This window comes from Poecilia reticulata, chromosome 5 (assembly GCF_904066995.2).
Source record: "Poecilia reticulata chromosome 5, P_reticulata-male-v2, whole genome shotgun sequence".
Classification (NCBI taxonomy): Eukaryota; Metazoa; Chordata; class Actinopteri; order Cyprinodontiformes; family Poeciliidae; genus Poecilia; species Poecilia reticulata.
In genome coordinates, this window is record NC_088834.1 from 14,882,570 (window position 1) to 14,904,057 (window position 21,488).

General features: G+C 37.2%; 1 protein-coding gene across 1 annotated transcript; it reads right to left on the reverse strand.

Moving 5' to 3' along the window:
• Positions 1 to 1,518: 1,518 nt before the first annotated feature.
• Positions 1,519 to 20,029, reverse strand: fkbp5 (FKBP prolyl isomerase 5). The gene is made up of 11 exons (XM_081607098.1): positions 19,670 to 20,029; positions 11,585 to 11,718; positions 11,300 to 11,444; positions 10,838 to 10,980; positions 9,345 to 9,459; positions 9,102 to 9,258; positions 6,938 to 7,028; positions 6,700 to 6,783; positions 6,429 to 6,614; positions 6,081 to 6,320; positions 1,519 to 5,288 (listed from the first exon to the last, which is right to left on the reverse strand). The coding sequence occupies exons 2-11, from the start codon at positions 11,687 to 11,689 to the stop codon at positions 5,187 to 5,189; spliced, it is 1,368 nt and encodes a 455-aa protein (XP_081463224.1). The 5' UTR covers positions 11,690 to 11,718; positions 19,670 to 20,029; the 3' UTR covers positions 1,519 to 5,186.
• Positions 20,030 to 21,488: the final 1,459 nt, after the last annotated feature.

Genomic DNA, 21,488 nt, shown 5'->3' on the forward strand with positions numbered 1-21,488 from the left:
ATATACAAGGCAAAATTAAACAAAAGCAGATTAACAAAACCACACTTCAAAAAAATTGGAACTATTCCTTTAATTGATAGAAAGTGACCCAATTTCTCTTTTCTTTTTTCTTTTTTTTTTTAAACACCAGTATCACAGTTTTTCATTTCCAAGTTTAAAAGTGATTTCACAAACCTTCTGCTGGAACAGCAAAACTGTATTTTTATCATATCAAAGATATGCTAACATTAGCTATTTATTAAAAAAGGAAAAACGAAACGCACTAAATCCAAGTAAAGTAGTGACGCTTCATATGTTGCTTTCTAAAAGTAGTTCTACTGCCCTCTAGTGGTTAAATAAAGCAAACACTTCGTTTATCGTCAAAATGGAGATTGAGAGAAAACTGTTCTGACTTGCTATCATGTCAATTGAAGGTTTTAATATTTAAAAAACCTTCAATGTTAAAAGATAATGATAGAAAAACCCATGGGTGTCGTATCTAATGGATGTTACAACTGGACAGAAAATCACTGCAAAATAAATTTGAGGGGAGAAATTAAATTCCAATCTACTGTTTATATTTAAACTAACGATAACACTATGTAATATTGGTTGAGCAACAAAAAATGCTATTTGTATTACATGTAGTCATTTTAAATCAAACACATGCAGACATTTATTTTTATGTTGTTTTTTTTCTTTTACTACACAATAGATCCACACAGTATATCGGTGCAGTGTGTAAAGTCCTGCTAAGATACCAGAATTTAGTGATGCAAAACAATGAGGCCGTGATGAATCATTTCAAAAGTATTTTCATGACTCGCGACGTGACATTTATCCACAATCCAACTGAAAACACAAAAGTAGCTAAATAACCTGCTTCCATAAATATGCACATCTTTAATATATTGTTAAAGTGATTCTAATTACATTTCAGTTTTTTGGAGTCCCACACATAGTTTACAATGTTTGCCAAACTCCATTTTGTAAAGGTTCTCCAAATCAGTCAGGTGGTGGGAACAGGTCTTGTCATAAGGTCTCTATTTCTAAATTTATTTTCTGTAGCCCATTGATAATTCTGCAGTGAGTTAACTTTGGTCATTTGTAGCCTTTTCTGTGATGTACAACTGTAGCCAATGGAAGCAAATGTCCGGAAAATCCTTCTGGGACAGTGAAATATTATTTCACGATCATCAAATTCACTATAGATAATGGCATTTGTGGACACCAGGAAACTGCAGGCTGATTTTGAATCAACAGGTGTTTAAAACTGAGTAGCAATTTAAGGGTGTGGATATTTGCTGCTTTTGTTTTCCCACTGAATTTGAGTGAAAGTCCCATTAAGACGTTTTAAAATCATCAATCAGCCTCCTGTTTCACATCGCAAAATCCTGACATTCGAACAGAGACGTAAACATATTTAAGAGCGACTGTGACTCCACCAGATGATCATCCTCTCCAAGAGTCGGTTCATTTTACTGACACGTGTGCGCTTGTGATCGTGGATGTGCAAAGACGACATGAGTCACACACACATTTAGTCTGAAAATATTTCTTTTGCATAAATGCCGATTCAAAACATGGATCATTTCTTTACAAGACAATGATCATTTCAGTACATGTAAACACGTTTTGTGACAGAAAAGCCTCAACAGTTTTGATAAATCCAATCACACATCAGACACACTGCAGTTTACCCAGCTGCTTTTTCTCTACAGTTTTTTTTTTGTTTCTACTTCACATCTAGAATCTCTGATTAAAATGAACCAAAAGGTGACAAAAAAGAAGCATGAAATATTTTACTTTTAGTTGCAAGTTGGTAAAATGTCCTGTAAATCTTAGTCTACAGATTAAAACGGCTAGGAAAAAGTACTTCATGCTCATTTTCACTATACAAAATATTTGAATATTTAGAGGCAGCAGCACTTGGAAAACATTTAGCAACAAGCTGTTTAGAAACCTTGTCAAGATACAATAATATATACAGACACACAAACACAATGTTGTCACTTTTTTTGTTGTTTTTTTTTTATGCAAAATCTTTAAGACAGCTAAGGTTTTCATTCTGAACCAGCCAAATGTTTCTAAAACATCTCAATATTATTGTCCAGAGAGATTTGGACATGACATACAAGAATGACAGTGTTGGTTGGACAGAAACCAAAGTGCAATATTGCCCTTTACACAAACATTAACACACTTTTATTTTCATTTTTTTTCTCGTTTTTAAAAAGAAATGGATTGAGTATAAAGTAAGAAAAAACATTTTCAGAGCTGAGGCAAAAAAATAAAAATAATAATAATTCATATCGCTAGAAAAATAAATTAAAGAAATTTGTGATGATTCCAAAGTTTCCCACACAGACGAAGAAGAAGCCAAATACAAAAGCGGGGGTGATGTCCTTTTGTTTCGGGTTCTATCGTCACTATAAGCCTTCGAACGCGTTGTGCCATTTTTACAGAGGACACGGCTTCAGTTTAACTCTTTAAATGTATTTAAAGCTCCAGAGTGTAAACATTAATTTAGGTTTGAAGGAGATGGGGCTGCGAGCTACTCTATCTGACACAAAGTTAGAACTAAATCGCGTTTTTACCAATTAACCTAACGTGTACGTCTTTGGACTGTGGGAATAAACTGATGAAAAGAAAGAAACGTCTCACATAAAGGCTTTGGGCGTCCTGCAGGATCAACCTTCCTGCTGTGCGAGATCTGAGCGCTAAACCACTGCATCACTGATAACATAACACACAGGCGCATCTCAAAATCCTATGACATCATCCAAAAGTTTATTTACTTCAGTAATTTCACTAGAGAATTGAAATTATATATTGTCTAGAGTCACTGAGCACAGAGTGGTGTATTTAAAGCGCTTATTTCTGTTAATTGGGACTTAAAGCAGGTCAAAACTTAATAAGAAACTTAGAATATTACATAAAGCCAGTACAAAGATAATTTTTAATGGAGAAATGTTACGTCTAAATACTGATGAAACAACTGTGAACTCCATCAGATAATAATTGACGCCCTTCAGTAGGATGGTTTGTCAGAAAATCGCAGCTAAATAAGCTGGCTGCTCACAGGCTGCTGTATCCAAGCACATTAAAAGAAAGTGGAGCTGAAGGAAAAACTGCAACAGCCAAAAGGTGCACAAGGAAAGCCTAGACAAGGATGTTCATGAAGTGTCTGGAGTCAAAGCTTTAAAAGCCACCACACACAGAAGGCATCCAGCAAATGGAGCTGCGTTCATTCTGAAACACTGAAGTATCTTATCTGGGGTAATAATAATAATAATAATAAAAAAAAAAAGACTGGCTTGTCGTCAGTGGTGCAAAGTCATATATTTAAATAAAAGCAAATTTAGCATGTCTTTTGGATATCAAGGTCCCAGAGTCTGGATGAAGAGCAGAGAGGCACAGAATCCAAGTCGCTTAAGGTCCTGAGTAAAGAGGATTTGGGAGTCATGTCTTCTGCTGGTGTTTGGTCCACTGGTTTTTTTGTTTTTTTTTTCTTTCTCAAGTCCAAAGTCAAAGAACTTCATTTTTATTTCTGCTGAAACGCTTTATGGAGACACTGATGTCATTTTTTTCAGCATCTGTGCACCGTGCCAAACGATCGACACTCATTTGACAGTGGCGTCGCTGTGCTTGATTAGACTGAACAGAAAATATGGAGTTATGTCAAGAAGAAGATGAGACACACACAACAAGCCGACGGCCGATCTGCTTTAGTACCTCAGAGCCACAGGCTGATCACCTCAGTACCATGATGGCTTCATGCAAAAGGAGCTGACTAGGGACTTTTTGTATGTTCTGTAAAGTACATACACATACCTTTTAGGACTTTGAGTTACATTTCACTGTACGAAAAGAGGTCTGACTAAAAATTTGATAGACCCATCAAATTTGATTGATAGACCCATATTTTGGCATAGAGATTTTTTTTCCATTGATCTAATGTAATATTGTAATATTGTGATCTTTAAATCCAGTAACAAACACTTTAAATACACCACTCTGAGTCTCTTTGACTTTCCATTTCTAAACTAAATCACTGAAATAAACTTTAAAATGATGCTAAAGTTTTGGAGAATACACTTGTATTTTGTATTTTTCATCAGACTAACAGTTTTGCAGCTGCAAGTGGCTTAAAATGTAATAAGTGCCTTTCATTAAACCTCGCACAGATGTTTGTCCTCATTTAGTTGAACTTATCACAGTACCAGACTTGGCTTTTCTTTAATACTGTCTGATTTGTGAAGTATATAAAATTAAAAAAATAAAAAGATATTATCATGGATATATAAATTTTAGTGCATTATCATTGTCAAAACAAGTTTAGGAAAACAAAGTGCTAAATTTTCACTCCTTTTCAGCTGTTGACATATTTAAAAAAAGAAATATCTACAGACAAATGTCAATCAGGAATTGCGACGTCTTAAAAATACAGATCTTTGTTTTAGGACCATTTTGGCATCTGTTTGTGCTTTTTTTTTAAATTATTATTATTTTGATCTGTAATTTATAAAATCTTTATTGTCTAAAAATGAGCTGTCCCTATGACTTATCCATGTTTAACCCAAGCTTAAGCTAGGTCGTTGGGTGAAACATAATTTATCGTGTTTTTTTTTTTTTAAACACTAATGAGATAACAGGTTCTGCCTTTTTTTTCATCCAAAGTTCATATTGCACATTTTAAAATTTTGCAACGTTTCAAGTCTGAATCCCAAACATGATACACGCATGCAGCTGCCCTAAAAAAGGCCTAATACCAAGTCAGAAGCCTGAAAACCAGAAATGACTGGTCTTGGAAACACACTATGGAGGCACATGTCAGCACAGTGGCCAGATGACTCTTAAAAAAGGGGTGGATTCATTTGGTTTTTTTTTGGGAGGGGGGGTTGAAGAAATGAAAGTACTTTTTTCTAATAACAGACTGGACCAAAAAAAAAAAAGTGTTCATATCAATATTCACTCTGTGATTTTTTTGTAGTACTGTCCCCACGGGGAGGAACGTTCAGGCTGTCCAACAGTACGCGTGACAAATAAATGCTGTTCAGCTCACTCTCTGCTTTATATGCAGGAATGGTCCCGCTGGATTTTGGGTTGAAGAGGTGCGGATTAGAGGCTTTTATTCAGCTTTTTTCACCGCCTCTGCTCCCTGGAGATAGGAGGCCGTCTCCTCTCCCTTTTTCAAAATGTCCCTGCTATGATGGGCAGTCCTGACTTCGTCGCCTTCGTTTAATGCCCACTTCGCCGTTCATGCCGCTCCGCGTGCTCTCGTCCTTTCTCCTCTTCATTCTCCCAGTCTGTTTGGAGGAAATGGGATTTAACACGAGCACGTAGAAGAAACCACTGCCAGAGATACTTGAAACACTGATTGCACATAAAAATGACAATGTAAAACGAAAACTGTCAATTGCACTTTAAAGTTTCCGATGTTTATCGAACGTTTTTTGAACATTTTGTGTCATTTATTCGTGTCTTTTTCTACAGAGCCATGAGTCGCCATGAGATGTTTCACCACTAGAGGTCAGTATAACACCGAAAAAGTACAGGCAGGATGCGTCAGAACAATATGATTTATTCCTTCAAGGAACTAAAGAGATAAACATTTCAGGTTGAAACAGATGTTTAGGATTGATCTCAGAATATAAAATGGAGAATCTCTTACACTGTCAAATTTAACACATTTTTATCAATGTTTTGAAATGATTTCTATTTTCCTGTTTAACAAATTTTATGCTAAGGAATACGTAAAATAAGGTAGGAATATTGATGTAATTTTTGAGAAAATACACTCATTGTGTTGTGGTCACTACGTTAAAAAACTAGCACATGTCAGAAAATATGTGTATTGATGCAGCTAACTCTCATTTTATAAACAGTTAAATAAGAACTATAATTTAAAAGTCTTACAAACATCCAAAAGTACGTTCTTTTCTCAGTACATTAGTTTATGAAAGTATTTTAAAGCTACATTATGGCACCACTTAACTACATGAACTTATTGATTTTCAGTTTCTTTTCAGGAAGGGAAAAAATGTGTTTTTAGCATGATTCCTAAGCTATATTTAGCCAAGAAAGGACAGTTTACAGACCTTGGAGTCCCTCTCCGCAAATTTCTGGAACATGTTGGCGTAGATCTTCTTTTCCTGCTCTTGATGTTCCTTCATCTTGCTTTGGCAGCTGGAAAGCTGAGCGCGAGCAGCGCGATTAAAGGGGTTGACTTCCAGGACCTTCTGAAAGTCCGCCATGGCCAGGCTGTACTCGTTGCGGAGAAGCCGCGCTTCCCCTCGGCGATACAGAGCCTTCTCGTTGCTCTCATCGTGCTCAATTACCTTGCACAAACAAACACAGGCACATGGAGAGACATTAGCATGCAACAGCAGATGAACATAGCCGGAGGGGTGCAGACGTGCGCTTGTCATCAGGGTAACGCAGCTCACCTTATTACAGTTGTCCACTGCTTGAGAGAACTCTTTTAGCCGAAGGAAGCATAGCGCTAAATTGAGGTGAGCTGTTGAAACGTAGTCTTGTATCTTCTTATGCTGCTCCATCCCGGTACCGCACTCCAGCTCCAGCCAGGAAATGATCCGCTGGTACTGGATGACTGCCTGGTGGTGCCGTCCCGCCTAACGGTGAAAAATACGGATCGGTTCTGAACAGATACATAACCACAGCACTTTAATGGGAAACAACCAGCAATGAAAACTGTACCTTGAAATACTGATTCCCTTTAGTTTTCACTCCAGAGACGAGATCCAGCTTTTCATTCAAGTCCATTTCCCAGGATTCTTTAGCCTGGTGAGAGAAATTATTATTATTATTATTATTATTATTATTATTATTATTATTATTATTGGGATAAGATACATTTTTCTAATCTGATCGTCTATAAAGCAAAATTTCTGCATTTTATTCATAAAATTACCAAAAAGCAAAAACTGTCACTCACCCTTTTAAAGTTTTTTAGAGTAACTTCATACACAATTTCTTTATCTGGTCCAACTTTGTACTCTGGTTTGCCTTCATTACCAAACCCATACCTGTAAATGAACCAAAACCACACAAATTTAATCATAAAACAGATCAATAATTATTAATGGCCCAAACGGTAACTATGATGAATTAGTGATACTCCTTGGCTTTTTCCACATTTTGCCATATTAAACCTCAACTACTCAATTTCTAAAGATATTTAATGTTTTCAAACTACCTAAGTATTCTCTCGACAGGTACATCTAAGGAGATTGAATTCCTTATCAGCCCTGGATTTTATTTAGGTGCATCGGATTAAAGGAGTGTGAATTATGTGCATAAAAGTAGCCAAAATCCCAATAAAAGACATTTGTGGCTGTAACGTTGCAACATGTCAAGGTCTGCTTTTGCAAGCCACAGAAAATTAAGCATTTTCTTGCAAAAGCCACATATCATACCAACCTTTCATAAAATTTGACAGTAAACCTGCATGACCAAACATCATGTTTAGGAACTAACCACAGAAGGTTAATAACAATGGCACACAGCCTAACAAGACTTTGTGAAAGAAAAGTTAACATTGTTGCATTTTGAGGCAACCAAAGGATTTCATTACGAAGCACATTCCAGATCCTCTGTTTCATTTGTTGCAAACCAAATGACTAAGCTTAACTTCAAAAGGTTTCTAGCAACTTAAAGGATGGAAAAATGCATGCATATATGAGTCTAATGAGGAACAGACTGCTGCAAATCGACACAATAAATCTGCAGATATAGAGGGAGTCTCTGAAGAAGGACCAGAAAGAACAGCTCTGATTCATGCATGAACAATGCTTTCCAGTCTTTGATGATCTGGGCCTGAGAAGCACTTGTTGCTCTTGAAACTATGGCGCTGCCTTGACTCTCAAGGTTATCTACAAAACAGTTTTGCTGCATATTTCTAATACCTCCTTTCTCATGCTTTCGCAGAAAGTAAGACAAATGGCCAGTGTGAGTAAATGGATTTATTTTTATTTTTTTAAATTCTGTTTTCAGTTTCTCTAAAAGAGTTTTACATTTGCGTCAACGATCGCTAATGTGACGTGACATTAGCCATTGTCTGTTTCATAGAAAGAGCAGTGATGTACTCTTTATTCATGTTTTCTTAGAAAAATTATGAATTACGCACAATTTGGAAAAATTCAATTTTTGACTTATGAAGTATACTGTTAAGCAATTTCACAAACAAATCTTGCAATCCTTTTAGAGTCACATAGCACATTTTCCTACACAGTTGATATCCTGCTATTGGAATATTTAATGCCTATCATCTCTGCTTTGTGACAAAAAAAAATCCATAATCTCTGTCAATATTCTCAGAGCAACTCATAAAGAATTTAAAAAAACTGTTGAAGAAGGTTGGAAATGTTACATGCACACTATAAATACATTTTACGATATGTCAGTTTCTCGATATAATACCTTACAGAAGTTTTCATACCAATTGCAATTTCTACCAAGGCAAAGCAGGGCATAATAGTGAGAGGAACAACATTTGAACATTGTTTAAATATTTTTTTTTTTATAACAAAAAGGTATGAAAATCAGAAATCTATCCCCAATAAATCAAAGTAAAATGTTCTTTTACTTACAGGAACTTACAGGAAGTTCAGCAAACTTCCTGGCCTACAAGCAGAACTCTTTGTGTTACAGAAAAGTAGCACTCAAACACACCGTCCCTATAGTGAAACACGGCAGTGGCAGCTCATGCTGTGTTTGTGTTTGGGTCAAGATGGAAGAAAGGTTTGTGATTCCACACAATTTTGACCCAAATACAGGTGTGCTCCAAAAAAAAGATTCCTTCCATTTCACGACATTGAAGTCTTTGTTTGTAGCCCATTAAAAAGTGAAAATATTCAAGGAGTATGAATAATTTAACAGCCACTATATTTGTTTTGATTCAATCATTTATTTATTTTTTTTGGAATATGGACACATGCTACTTTTCAAATTTCTGTTTCATTTTGGTCAACTTTGTAGTTAGTTATTGTAAACTTACAGTCAGGAGAACAAAAAAAAAATTCAAGAATAATTCTCATTTGAAAATCACAGAGGAAGCAGGAGCACATTTTGCACGCTTTAAAGATGTGTGAGAAACTTACTTTGGTTTAAGGTAAAGTAAGCAGCATTCTCCTCTCTGCATCTTGTCCATCGCTCGGTCCACCCCCAGAGGAATGCCTTTGTCTTCACCTTGACCAACAATGAAGCTAACGTCCCTGCAGTCGAACAGCCGGTCCCCACAGCGTCCCTCCAGGTGCACTGCGCGAAACATCACACACTCAACCTCCCGACAATATAATTTAACCACAACGGCATTGACCTGTAAAACAAATGTTTGAGGTTACCATCAACGGTCGCTCCGTCGTTAGGATTGCTGTAACCTTCCCCTTTGACCTTTATTCTCCTCATAATGCCGCCATCAGCTGTAAGTATCTCTCCTTCAAAGTTAAGCAGCTCCATCTGTTGTAAAAAAAAAAAAAAAGAAATTCTTCAACAAGTCTTTTCTTGCAATTGTATCTTATTTTTAATACTTTGAACAAGTACTGAAGTTTATCTAGCTTTGTAAAAGTAAACAGGTGGCGCCTGTGTGATTTGTAAATGACTGGTTACTGAAGATAACAGTAACAAGTCAACTGCGAACTTGATGATTGGTTTTTAGTCCATAAGTTACCATAATTTAAAAAAAAATGACACTTCATTGGGTTCATGCATTAATTTGGCAAAGCTGGTCTTAAGTGTTGTTTAAAGTTCTCTGTGGCTTATTAAACCACCAGAACAGCTTTGATACTTTTGGATTTTGTATTTTTTGCATATTCATTCCAGTAATATTCATTCTTTTTTAGTATCAAGACAATCAAAATACACTGTTCAGCAGTATACACCTTACTGAGTCAAGTTCGCTCAGTTAGGATGTAGGTTAATGCGACACAAATCTTTTGACTGTTTCAGTGAATATTTGCACATTGCATAAACATCTTTTCACACATTGTATAAAAAGATGCAAAATAATGCTAATTATTTTACGTTAGTTAGGATAATTTAAGTTTCCTAAATACCACAATAATAAGAGAATGTCTTTTTAGCTACTGAAAAATCAAAAGTTTACATTTATTTTCTAAGCTTTTAGTGGAACTGCATTTTAATCTGTATTTTTCTGTTAAATGTTTTAAGTTTTCTGCCATAAATGTCTCACATTAATTTGATGGGATTTTCTTCCAGGCAGAACCGCTCTAATTTTGAAAGTTTTGTAGGCAACCTTGCTCAAAAACACACACACAGGTTATCCGGACACTTACATCATGACTTTGTGATTAGCACTCCAAAGTAAATTTATTTAGTTATCTCCGAGACACTAGTGTCATTGTCCATGTTTCAATATTTCCATACAACGTTCTATCCTCATGATGCCATCTATTTTGTAAAGTCCATCCTGCTGCAAAACTCCTACATAACGCGACGCTGCCGCCCTCACATGGTTAACAGTCCATGGTGATCTTCCCCAATTTTCCTCTGAATGTAACGCAACATATGTGCGTAATTGAGAAGAATAGTACTAAAAAATATGAAGCTTGGGAATGTTAAGCAAAATTACATTCCTCTTGAAATGTTCAATACTTTTGGTTAATTAAAACATCAGAGTGCGTCTTTAAAGAGCTCTTTAAAGAACATGTGAAGCTTAGACGAGGCAGCTGATTGGTCAACGAGGCATTAAAATAGAAAAACTTGTGCATTTTATAATCAGCAAACTCAGGCTTTAGACACAAAACACGTGCTTCCACATTAGAAGAGTTCCTCAGACTGATTTATAATTAATCTAAGGCTGCAGCAGCACACTGACCTCAAACACTACTGAAGAGTTGGGAGGAATTTTGTCTGGATTTCCAGTCGGTCCGTAGGCATAATCTGGTTTACAGAGCAAGCTGCACACCTCTCCTCTCTGCATGGACAGCACACCAATGTCCCATGCTTTCAGGACTTGTCCTGTGACAGGATAAAGATTCAGAAAAGTCATTAAATTTTTTTTACAAAGGAATTAAAAATGTGCTTCACTTTGAATACATTTGCTGTGAAACATGACGCTACTTCCAGAGAGTATTGGATTATATTTGCATAAAACTGGACTGGAAACAAGGAAATGCTTTTCTGGTATTTGTTTAAGTCATAAATTACATATTCCCATCAGCTATTAAAAAAGTAGGTCTGTCACTAAGTACTTTTGCATTTCTGCTAATTACTACTTAAAGTAAAATATGGCACATAGGACTCAGGAAGTTTCACAGTAATGACCGATGGCAGCTACCTTTTCCTACATTAAAGCAAAATGGCTCCTTCCGTTCCCAACTGCAATCAAATTTCTTCCCAGTAAGCAGTTTTCCAGTGTAGTGTACGGTCACTTTGTCCCCGATCATTGGCCGGTCCCCATCGAGTCCCTGACGCCTCACAACCTCAAAAAAAAAAAAAAAAAAAAAAAAAAAAAGACGGAAAAAGAATTTTCCATTAAACAACATCCAAAGGAGCAGCAGCTGTAAAAGTCAAAGGAAATTGAAAACAATATGCAGAAAATGTAAGCAGAGATAATGCACACCTTGAAAACTCCCTGATCTTTCCTTGGTGTTACGTCAATACCGTTCGCAGCAAAGACAGCTGTTGCTGACTTATCGTCCATGGGCAAAAACTGATCTGTGGTCATTGCTGCTTTAAGGGCATCACACAATAACACTGCAAAAGACGCAAAGAAACACACAGGCCAACAAGTTAACAGTCTGATCTCTGCTGATTCTTTTTATGTTTTTAGCTTTGTTTATGGAAAATCAGACATTATGTAACTTTTTTTTTGCAGCAGCAGCAGTGAACCATGAATAAAACCAAGAATAAAATGCTGAACATAATCAAGCCCAAATGAACAACATTCATCTTCACATTATATAACCTGAACCTTTTAAGGACATGTGTTCTGAAGCTATGCATTGAGATGGACTCATATTAATAGCTTTGCTGGAAAATGCCTCATTAGCAGCTGTATGAGGAGCACCGCTGTAATACACCTTGTCTGATCCCCACACAGATTAGGTCATTACATAACCATAACTCTGTGCATGTCGCTTTCTTCACTCAGCCGTGTTCCCTCACAAATTACGTTATTTGGCATTGTGCTCTTTGACTCTCCCTCTCTAAATAACGTCAGGGTATTGCACAAGCACCAAAACTACGCATGCAACATAGCGGAGTGGCATTCGGACGTTTGCACAGCATATTTTTCCTAAAAACCTCTTCATTATTAGTGACGTCTTCTCTCCGAGAGCCTTAAACACGCAGGGAGAGCGTGGGCTTAGCCACACGCTCACGCTGTGTGCTGATAAAGCTGTGCCGTCTCAAAAAGAAAAACAAAGCTCAGATATCCCTGAAATTGATCAATACGCTCATAATATGCCTCTTCAAAATTTGAGGTTTTGATTTTCTTAATTAAATGCCGTGCTGTAGTTCAAATGCCATCTTCTCGGTTACCTTCCTGACTGTTTTTGCCAATGCGAACACACATTTGGCGAGTAACACAACAGAGCTATTCACAAGATAGCAAGCTCTACAGTTACACAGATATACAGTACTTCAGCTAAATTATGCCACAGGGTCATATAGCAATGTTTCTATTAGCATTGAACAACATTAGCATGGGGAAAAAAGAGGCCTCTGGGACGTCACTGCATTCACACTCTGCACATGGAGACGCTAAACTAAAAACCAACAAAGAGTAGGACAATATTTTATATGCATTTTGAATAGAGTGAAGTGAATCTGTTTCAACTTAAAGGAACATTTGACTGATTTGCCAAAAATAAAATGGAGGGGAAAAAAACATTGGCAAAGAAAGTCTGTATGGGCATGTGCGAAGGGAGCGCCATGCTTATGGAGACCCACTAACGCACTTGCCTTATTGTGGTTAAAGAGCATAGCTACTTTGCCCAGTGCTTTACACAAGCAGAACCAAACAATGCTATATTTGCAAAGAAAAACACAGTTAGTTCTAGCAATGGCATTGAAAAGAACAGCAACAAAAACAACGGAGATTAAACCAAAGCTGCCTTTGTCACTGTTTATGTGCAAGAGGGTGACCATATTTTGATTTTCCAAAAAAGAGGACACTTGTCCGAGTCCTGAAACACTTCAATGAAACAATCAACATCGGTGTTTTTATGCAGTTTTTCAAACGTAGATTACCACAAACCAACATGGTTTGGCCATGTGGCATTTGTTCAGTGATATTTATGAAGGAGAGGCAGAGAAGCAATGTAGGCGGTGTGGTTGCTTTTAAATAGTGTTGAAAGTGTAGGGAGATATGATGTATATGATATCATTAAGTATTGTTACTTAATACTTATTGTTACTGCCATACCAGCAGCACTAATATCAGATTGTCATACTAGTCCTCATTTTTATGCTGGTGCATCTTTAATGATGATTACTCTTCTGTAGCTTAGAAAATTTACCTTTAATAATAACTTCTCACTTTTTAGGTCAGCTGGGAATCAATTCACATAAAAATCGGAAATTATATTTAACGTAATAGCAAAAATAAAAAGCAGAAGTCTCATAAGGACACTAAAAATGTGTTCTCTAGTCTTTAGTTTTCAGATTCATCCTCAGTCTCACTCTGCGCAGGGTTTTTAGATTTGTTTGTGTCCGTGTGATCTATTGATGCGTCCGCAGCTATAAAGTTCCTCAAGACTCTAGAAAGCCACAGAAATAGAAGTAAAAAAAAAAAAAACATCTGTATGCTTAGATGTTATCCTATCATTCAAATCAAATTAGATGTTGTTTGTATTATGCTAAATTACTTCCGTGTGAAAAGGTGTTTTCTCAATACAATCTGCCACAACCGGCCCTTTGAGGACTTTCATGATCTTGACTGGCCCTGAAATGAAAATGAGTTTAACAGCCCTGGTTTTCAGAATATAACGTTTAGTCCTAAAAGTCACTGAATGACATTAGTTGATGCTTAAATTACCATTTCCATGTAGGTATAACAGAGTGCTGTGGAAGCATGCTACTTTTACTTAAGAAAATATTTTTTTAGCACTACTGCATTGTAACATAATAACTATATTGTATAAACATGATAATCTATTGTACAGTCGTGATAATTATCTTGCATAAACATACTAATTTTATCTAGAAGGTGTCTACAGTGTGCTTTTACTGCAATTCATTATGAAGACTAGTGCAAAGGGCAAGTTAGTCAAATTTTACTATAAGTTTTACTATTTGGTCTAAGACATGGAGAGAAACTGATGCTGCTGCACGTTGTTGTGGAAGTTATTGTTAGTACAATAAGGATCCTAAACAGAATGGGCCTGCAGAGAAGAAACAATCTGACCGATCCTCTCGATATGGCAGCCTTCCTCATTGACCAGGTGGAGAGTTATGGGAGGCATCAGTTTCACCACCTTGAATGTTTCCAATATGGAGATGTTGTGACTCGGAGTACAATAAGACATTTGTTCAAATTTATGGACCCTATCAGCGTGGAACGAAGGCAAAGTAGGTGGCTGATGCTACACTTTTATGTAAATCCTCTACCTAATTTCATGAGGCATAGATGTCATGGTTTATGTAGGAATCTCAACAAAGGGCCATCCATCTTTTTAGTCATTCATTCATTCTTCTCCACATGTATCCCAGATTAACCTGGTTTTTAAACTTCTACTGTTGAGTCTCGCTTTCAATGCATCATAAAAACAAACTACCGCCATCCACCATCTGGATAAATTGCAATAAATTAGTAAAGCGAAACTACATTTATGTAGAACCACAAATGAACTTTTGTTTTACCTCTTGCACATATTTTTGAGTTTTAGTTTCTTTAGCTACGTTTTCACATTCTAGTTTTGCTTTAAGCCAGGGGTGTCAAACTCTAGTCCTCGAGGGCCGGTGTCCTGCAACTTTTAGAAGTGCCTCTGCTGCACCACACCTGAATAGAATAATTAGGTCATTAGCAAGGCTCTGGAGAACTGAGGAGGTAATTAAGCCATTTGATTCAGGTGTTTTGTACCTGTGGCACATCTAAAAACTGCAGGACAGCGGCCCTTCAGGACTGGAGTTTGACACCCCTGCTTTAAGCCTTGCGGTTCACTTAGGAAATACTAACGGTCACAGTACAACATTACGGTTAACTTTTTTTGGCATACAATCTGCATCAATAATCTGATAGAACCAAAATTAGAAATGCATCCTTTTGTCTTTGTAATAATTGTCTTTCCACTAGACAAACAAGACATTATGTGTGCATCCTGGCTGGCTGTAGGGGGGCTCAGACAGTGGCAACTTCACACATGCATGATTTATTAGCAGTCAGGACCCAAAGGTAGCAGCTCTGACTGAAGCCTTTTTTTGAAAAGGAGCCAATAGAAAACTTACTGAACGTAACAACAGAGCCTCAAAGTTGGCAAAACCAAGTCTTATACATGTTCAATTGGTGTCAGTGACTTCAATTATCTGTCCTCTGTATATGTTGGGAAAACATCGTGTTTTCAAATTTACTTACAGACACTGAGTTAATTTCCTGTGTGGATCTGTTTCCCCACTTTTATACTGGCAATTGCATTTATACACTAAATAACACTACAAGAAATATCAAACGCACGTTGCTGAAACTGTAGTAGATATAACGTAATTACTAAAACCTAACAAGTATTTTATTAAAATAAAATAACTGTATATCTACAATAACAACAGCTGTTTTCAGGGTTTCTGTTTCCAGTCAGCTGCCATACCAGGAATAAGATGTTCCTGTTTACGTTACAGATGTTGTTAGTGGTGCAGCACAACGAGCAGAGACAAGAAGTTAGAAAACTAGTGGTTTGAAAATCCAGTGAGTTTTACCGGTTGTGGGAGACTTTTTGGATAGTTTTATTGCTACATCCATATTGCAACTGTGTGGGCAGGTAGTTGTGTTGGTGGGAGTGTTCAGTAACATTTTTGTTGTGGATGTTGCTTGGTGAACAACAGACACAATTATTCAAGTCCCTCTGGCTATTAGTCATATGCTGTAAGTGTTTACTGGATGCCACTGCTGTGAATTTTCGGTTTTGGGAACGCAGCTGAAGTGTTTTTAAGTTGCTGTAATTTATTGACTAGAACGATGGGTCTAAATTTACACACAGGAAGGAAATTTGTTTTGAGTGTTTGAATTTACTGTCCTGCCTCAGTATTGCTACTTGTGTTTATCAATCTGAATACTACCAACATTTTATCAAAGCTCATGCCAGAATACATTTCAGACACACTTTAGTAACAATACTATAGCAGAATTTGTATTATTATTATTATTATTATTATTATTATTATTATTATTATTATTATTATTATTATTATTATTATTATTATTATTATTATAGGATAATGAATATTCCATTCAGTTATTGTAAGTTTATCTACGTACAATAAGATTATTAAGCTTCTTTTTCAAAGTACTTACTAAAAGTGTTAGAATGAATAAAAATGGTATTGGATTATTTTAAGAAATCTCTTTAACACCAACTAACGAAAGGCGAAAGAGCTACCAAGATACACAACAGACGTCCTTTAATTTTGAATTAAACGCTTCAAATAGCTATTTTCTTTCTGACTGACAAAAACTGGTTGTGAATAGACAAACAAAAATGTTTAATCGTAAAACAGAAAATGTAAAACTTTGCCGTTTACAAACATGCCGATGCTCCGTTCTGATCAACCCTCAGTAAACTGGTTTCGTACTTCAGCGCGATTTGAATTTTATTACACAAATCTGACCTTTACACCGGCGTTATCGCAAGAACATCTCCAGCTGAAAAGCTACACAAGAGTGAGAGGCAACAAAAAATTACAGAAGTATTTGACACTTGCAGTGACGTAACAGTCGATGATGAAACAGGTCTGCGTGAAAAAATGTTCAGTATGCGGCCCGACAGACAGGTCTGTTGCCAACATCACAGACATCCACACGGAGGGGAGAAGAGAAAACAGAAGTTTGCCAAACCCATAAAAGCTGTAATGACACGTTGCTGTTAAAGCTGCTGCATGATGACTCTTTTATCTCATCAGCAATTATGTTCCACTTTCCCAAAATCAATCCCAACAACTAAGCCCTCTTTGATAGAATTATGGCGAAAGTACAATGGAAAAGGAACGGTCATGTTAAAGCATGTTGCCAATCGGGGTGGTTGCCATTATGCTTTCACAGGCAGCAGCTGAGATATTAACACTTGTGCATTTTGAAAAAAAAAATTAGGAAGTAACAAAAAAGGTTATTTTCACAATGAGATACTCTACATCTGATAGGAGAAAGAGTGTTTTTGTCTCTTTAGGGAGTGACATCTTTTTCCTTTTTCTTTGCTGCCTTACAGTAATTAGTTTAGATTTTTGATTGCAACATCAGGAGTCTGTTCTGGCCAATTATCTGATATGAGAAAGCATAAAGGGTGTGGAGGAATAAGTCGTAAAGCTGACGTAAAAATTTGACGTAAAACTGGTCAAAAAGCCTTTTTTTCCCCTCTAGATATCCTGAATAGAACAGAAGCATTTCTGTTTCAAACAGGTAAAAAATGACTCCTATAGAAATGCAAAATATTCTGCTCATTAGACAAATTGCAAGATAAGAGATTATATCTTCTCATTTGGGGGAAAAAAAAAATCATGACTTTTTCAATTTTGTTCAAGTTAAAACAGATTAGGGGAAATTGCTTCTCTGTTTCCACTGATTAAACACTTACAATTCAAACCTAGTTTTTCCGAAGCAAGTAAAAGTCTTGGCTGAAAGGTCAGCAGGTGGTAACATTAGGAAGGGGATGGCCTACGCTTTGACTGCAATTCAGCAGTCAGCTAACATTTGCAAGGTGACTTTAACAGTGGCTTTAATTAGCTGCATCAATTTTCTGAATCTCATTTGCTTTACAACTCATCTAAATAAACATTTTGTTGCAGGGATTGCCTTCAAAATGAATAATTTGAATTCACTTTATTCTATAAATATTAAACTTCAGCTGGATGAGCCAGCAATGACATTGCCTTTCTGAACGCGGGTCAAAATTTGAAATGATTCTTATAAAATGGCCATTGCAAGTTCTGCACACCTCAACCCACAGGTCAAAATCACGAAGACCTGAACGACTTGCATCCCGTCGCTCTGCTCCTTGACATTTTGTGCCTTTCTTAGAAATAAAGTGTTTATCTGCAAGAAGAGTACAAAATGTTCCCTCCATCAGCCACAAAGCCCTTTTATGGACTTATAAATTTTATAGATTTGATCTTAGATGTAACTTATGCATGTGTCAGTCTTTGTGTGTGTGTTTGTGTCTGAACACAATGTTCCTTCTATTCACAGTTCCCGCTGGCAAAGCCTGACAGCGTTCGCCAATCGAAGACCCCCTCACGTACGATCCAGCTTCAAATCTTTTTCTGGGGGGGGGGGGTTGCAAAAACATCCCATTTCAAATTATCAAACTGAGGGTGTACGTTCACATTCTGGCTATCCCGGTGCATTATCTGAACCAGAAAACATCTACAACAACTCTAAATAACTGACATTTTCCACAGCGTGAGTAAAAGTTTCCAATTTCACCCATTTTGATCTTTTCGTCTGCTGTGGTTTCCATCTGCTGCATTATCAAGTGTGAGACACTAAAATAAACAGGGTGTGAATGTGAATATGGTTACGATACAGATAAGACGGCAAGTATGGACTTCATGTACCAAAAAAACTAAGATACCCTGCGGAGGAATGCGGGAAGAGAACACAATGAGCCAAAGAGCACATCCAGAGACGCACGCAGTGTATCTGTACATTCTGTCTCACATCCGTACTCAGCTGCTGATTCATACCTAAACAAGTGGAGACACTGTGTGTGTGATAAACCTGTACACCAACATCCCAAAGCACGGTCTGAGTCTGGTTTCCCTTTCTCACTCCAACCTGTTACAATTTAGCACGAAAGCTTTGCAAAGTCAAGTTCACAGAGGTCACTTTTTTTTTGGAAATGTTGCAACAGTGGAAAGATTTTTGTTTTTAATGACTAAGTGTGCCTCTCAGTTTATTTTTAAAGTTTTAGCCAATAAAATGACATAAACACTGTATAATCATGTATCTGTATTACTTCAATTAACTATAAACCTATTTTCAAAAACAGAAATAGTACAAAAAAAAACTGTGCCTCTATAATTTTATCCTATTCACCTGGTTTGAATCTAATACAGCCATAAATTTAGAGTTACTCAGTGAACTTGCAATGTGCCCTGTAATAAGCATCGTGGCTTTAAAAATAAAGCACACAATGTACCGGAGTTAATGTTATAATTCTAAGAAGTAGCCATGAAACCTGTAATTTATGAGAAAGACATCTAAGCCTTCCCGGGATTCTGGATGTTCTCATCCTCCTCCTCTGGGACCCACACAAACGTAGACGCATGCAAAAAAAATAAAATAAAATAAAAAAATAATCTAGCATCAACCCTAAAATCAACTAAATTTGTCTCACTTTTTTTTTTTTTGCGTGTTTTCGAAATAAAATCATTGCGCATAACAAGTGTCCATTCACTGCCAGTCGTGAAATCAGAAAAGCCGGTAGGCTTGAAATCAACTTCTTGATCCAAGTTTTCTCTGCAACAGACTTAATAAATAGAAGAAAAAAAATACACTTACATTATCTCGTAATCCGCCTTTTTTTTTTTTTTTTTCGTATAATACGCGTATAAAAATGTTCCCGGTCGCTGCAGTTGAACGCGTCTTCTCCCTCTATTAATTCAAGTCTGCGCTTCTTCTTATCTTAAATCCAGCTGGGTACTAAGTGTTCTGCCCATGTGGTTTTTAAGGTAGCGCTCTTTTCTCTCTTTTTGCCCCACTCTCCCCTCTTTCTTTGTTTCTTTCTTCTTCCTGTCCTCACTTGATGATGACTGGCTGTGCCGGTGTAGTCCCCACATGCAGCTCTGTCTGACTTCAAAATGACACTGTGGAGACACTATAGACACATAGAGACGCACGGAGTCCGAAATTGACAAGAGAGAGAGAGAGAGCGAGATAGAGAGAGGAGGTTGGGGGGGGTGAGGGGTAGGGGGAAAAAAAGTGTGTGGCGGGGGAGGAGGGGGGGGGGGGCAGAAACGTGTAGAGTTGTGGGAGGGTGTTTAGTGTAAAATTACGGGCAGGTCTTGGAAAGCAGCCACAAAGTAACACAATGTTCCGGCTGTACTGTAGCTGTACCGCTGCCGCTGCTGATGAGAACACTGTGTTCCAATAGACACCCTGACCTGTAACCCGTTCCGTGCCAGGCCGGGAACAGCCTGTTCCGCAGCAGACTGTCCTCTCTCTCTCTCTCTCTCTCTCTCTCTCTCTCTCTCTCTCTCTCTCTCTCTCTCTCTGCTCAGCTGACAACACATATCAACAACACTGCCTGCCTGCACTCATACACGCGGATGTGTAAGCACCGAAATAAATGTACACCTCAGAGCCCGATAAGACGCGCGCTTTGACGGATCACTGTGTCTGAGAGGGACGGTAAAAACCCCGCCTTTCTGTCTTATCTTCCAACGGGTTTTCTACTCGCTTTCAAAGTACTCGCTGCCGTGTTTCCGCCAGGAAATGCTTTAAAAAAAAAAATGCGATTTTTATTCAACATTGCCATCGTTTGTTTTAGTATGTGTGTTTTATTTTATTTTATTTTTTTTAAAGAAAATAAATCAGTAATGCGTTGGTGCCTTCAGGCTGCAGCGGAGAAACAAGCAGCGTCCAAAAAAGAAGGGTGGGAAATATCAGCTAGACAACAAATGCAAATAAGAGAAAAACTTGAAAAACTGCCCTAATTGATTGTTTAAGGGCTATAGGGATTAATGCGTTGAGATTAAAGAGAGTAAAGCAATCGCATTAAACCAGCAACTTGACGCAAAAACTTACTTTCCTATCAAGTTCCCAAAATACAGTGATAGACGTTCCCTGGCAAAAGGCTGGATCCAGAGCTGCAAAGTAAATGTCCTCATTTACCAGGAGGCGTGAACACAAAGGCACAACGGGGCACAGGATCAGAACGCAAAGTTCAAACCAACATTTTTATGAAATGTTGCAGACAAAGTGTAAATATAATATCTTTGTTCAGTTCTTCCCATGAATCACACATCACAGAAGAAAATACATCTAAAAACAAAAACATTACATAACATTACACATGCACGCACGCGCGTGCAAAACATTTCTAATAATTACCTGTCCTATACCTGAGACAGCAGTTTTACATGGAAATTGGAGCAACGGAACATCATTGTTCCATTGTATGTCCAATATAAAGTCCTTTTTCTAACTAAACTGATCTAAGCTATTCATCTCTTTTGCAAAAACAGCACCTTCATTATTTATCCATACATCCATGTTCTGATTCAAAGTAATCAGACCGTTTAGTAACATTTAAGCATGGCTCTTTAGGCACTGCTGTTAAAATGTTTAATGTTTAGTTTAAGTTTATTGGTGTGCAGAA

What these genes read in the sequence shown, in the direction of transcription:
- fkbp5 (XM_081607098.1), bottom strand. Translation starts at nt 11,689, where the DNA reads ATGACCACAGATCAGTTTTTGCCCATGGACGATAAGTCAGCAACAGCT. An exon ending in CGACGGAGCGACCGTTGATG is followed by an intron (nt 9,259 to 9,344) that starts GTAACCTCAAAC and finishes TGTTTCGCGCAG; the next exon opens with TGCACCTGGAGGGACGCTGT. An exon ending in CAGTGGACAACTGTAATAAG is followed by an intron (nt 6,321 to 6,428) that starts GTGAGCTGCGTT and finishes TGTTTGTGCAAG; the next exon opens with GTAATTGAGCACGATGAGAG.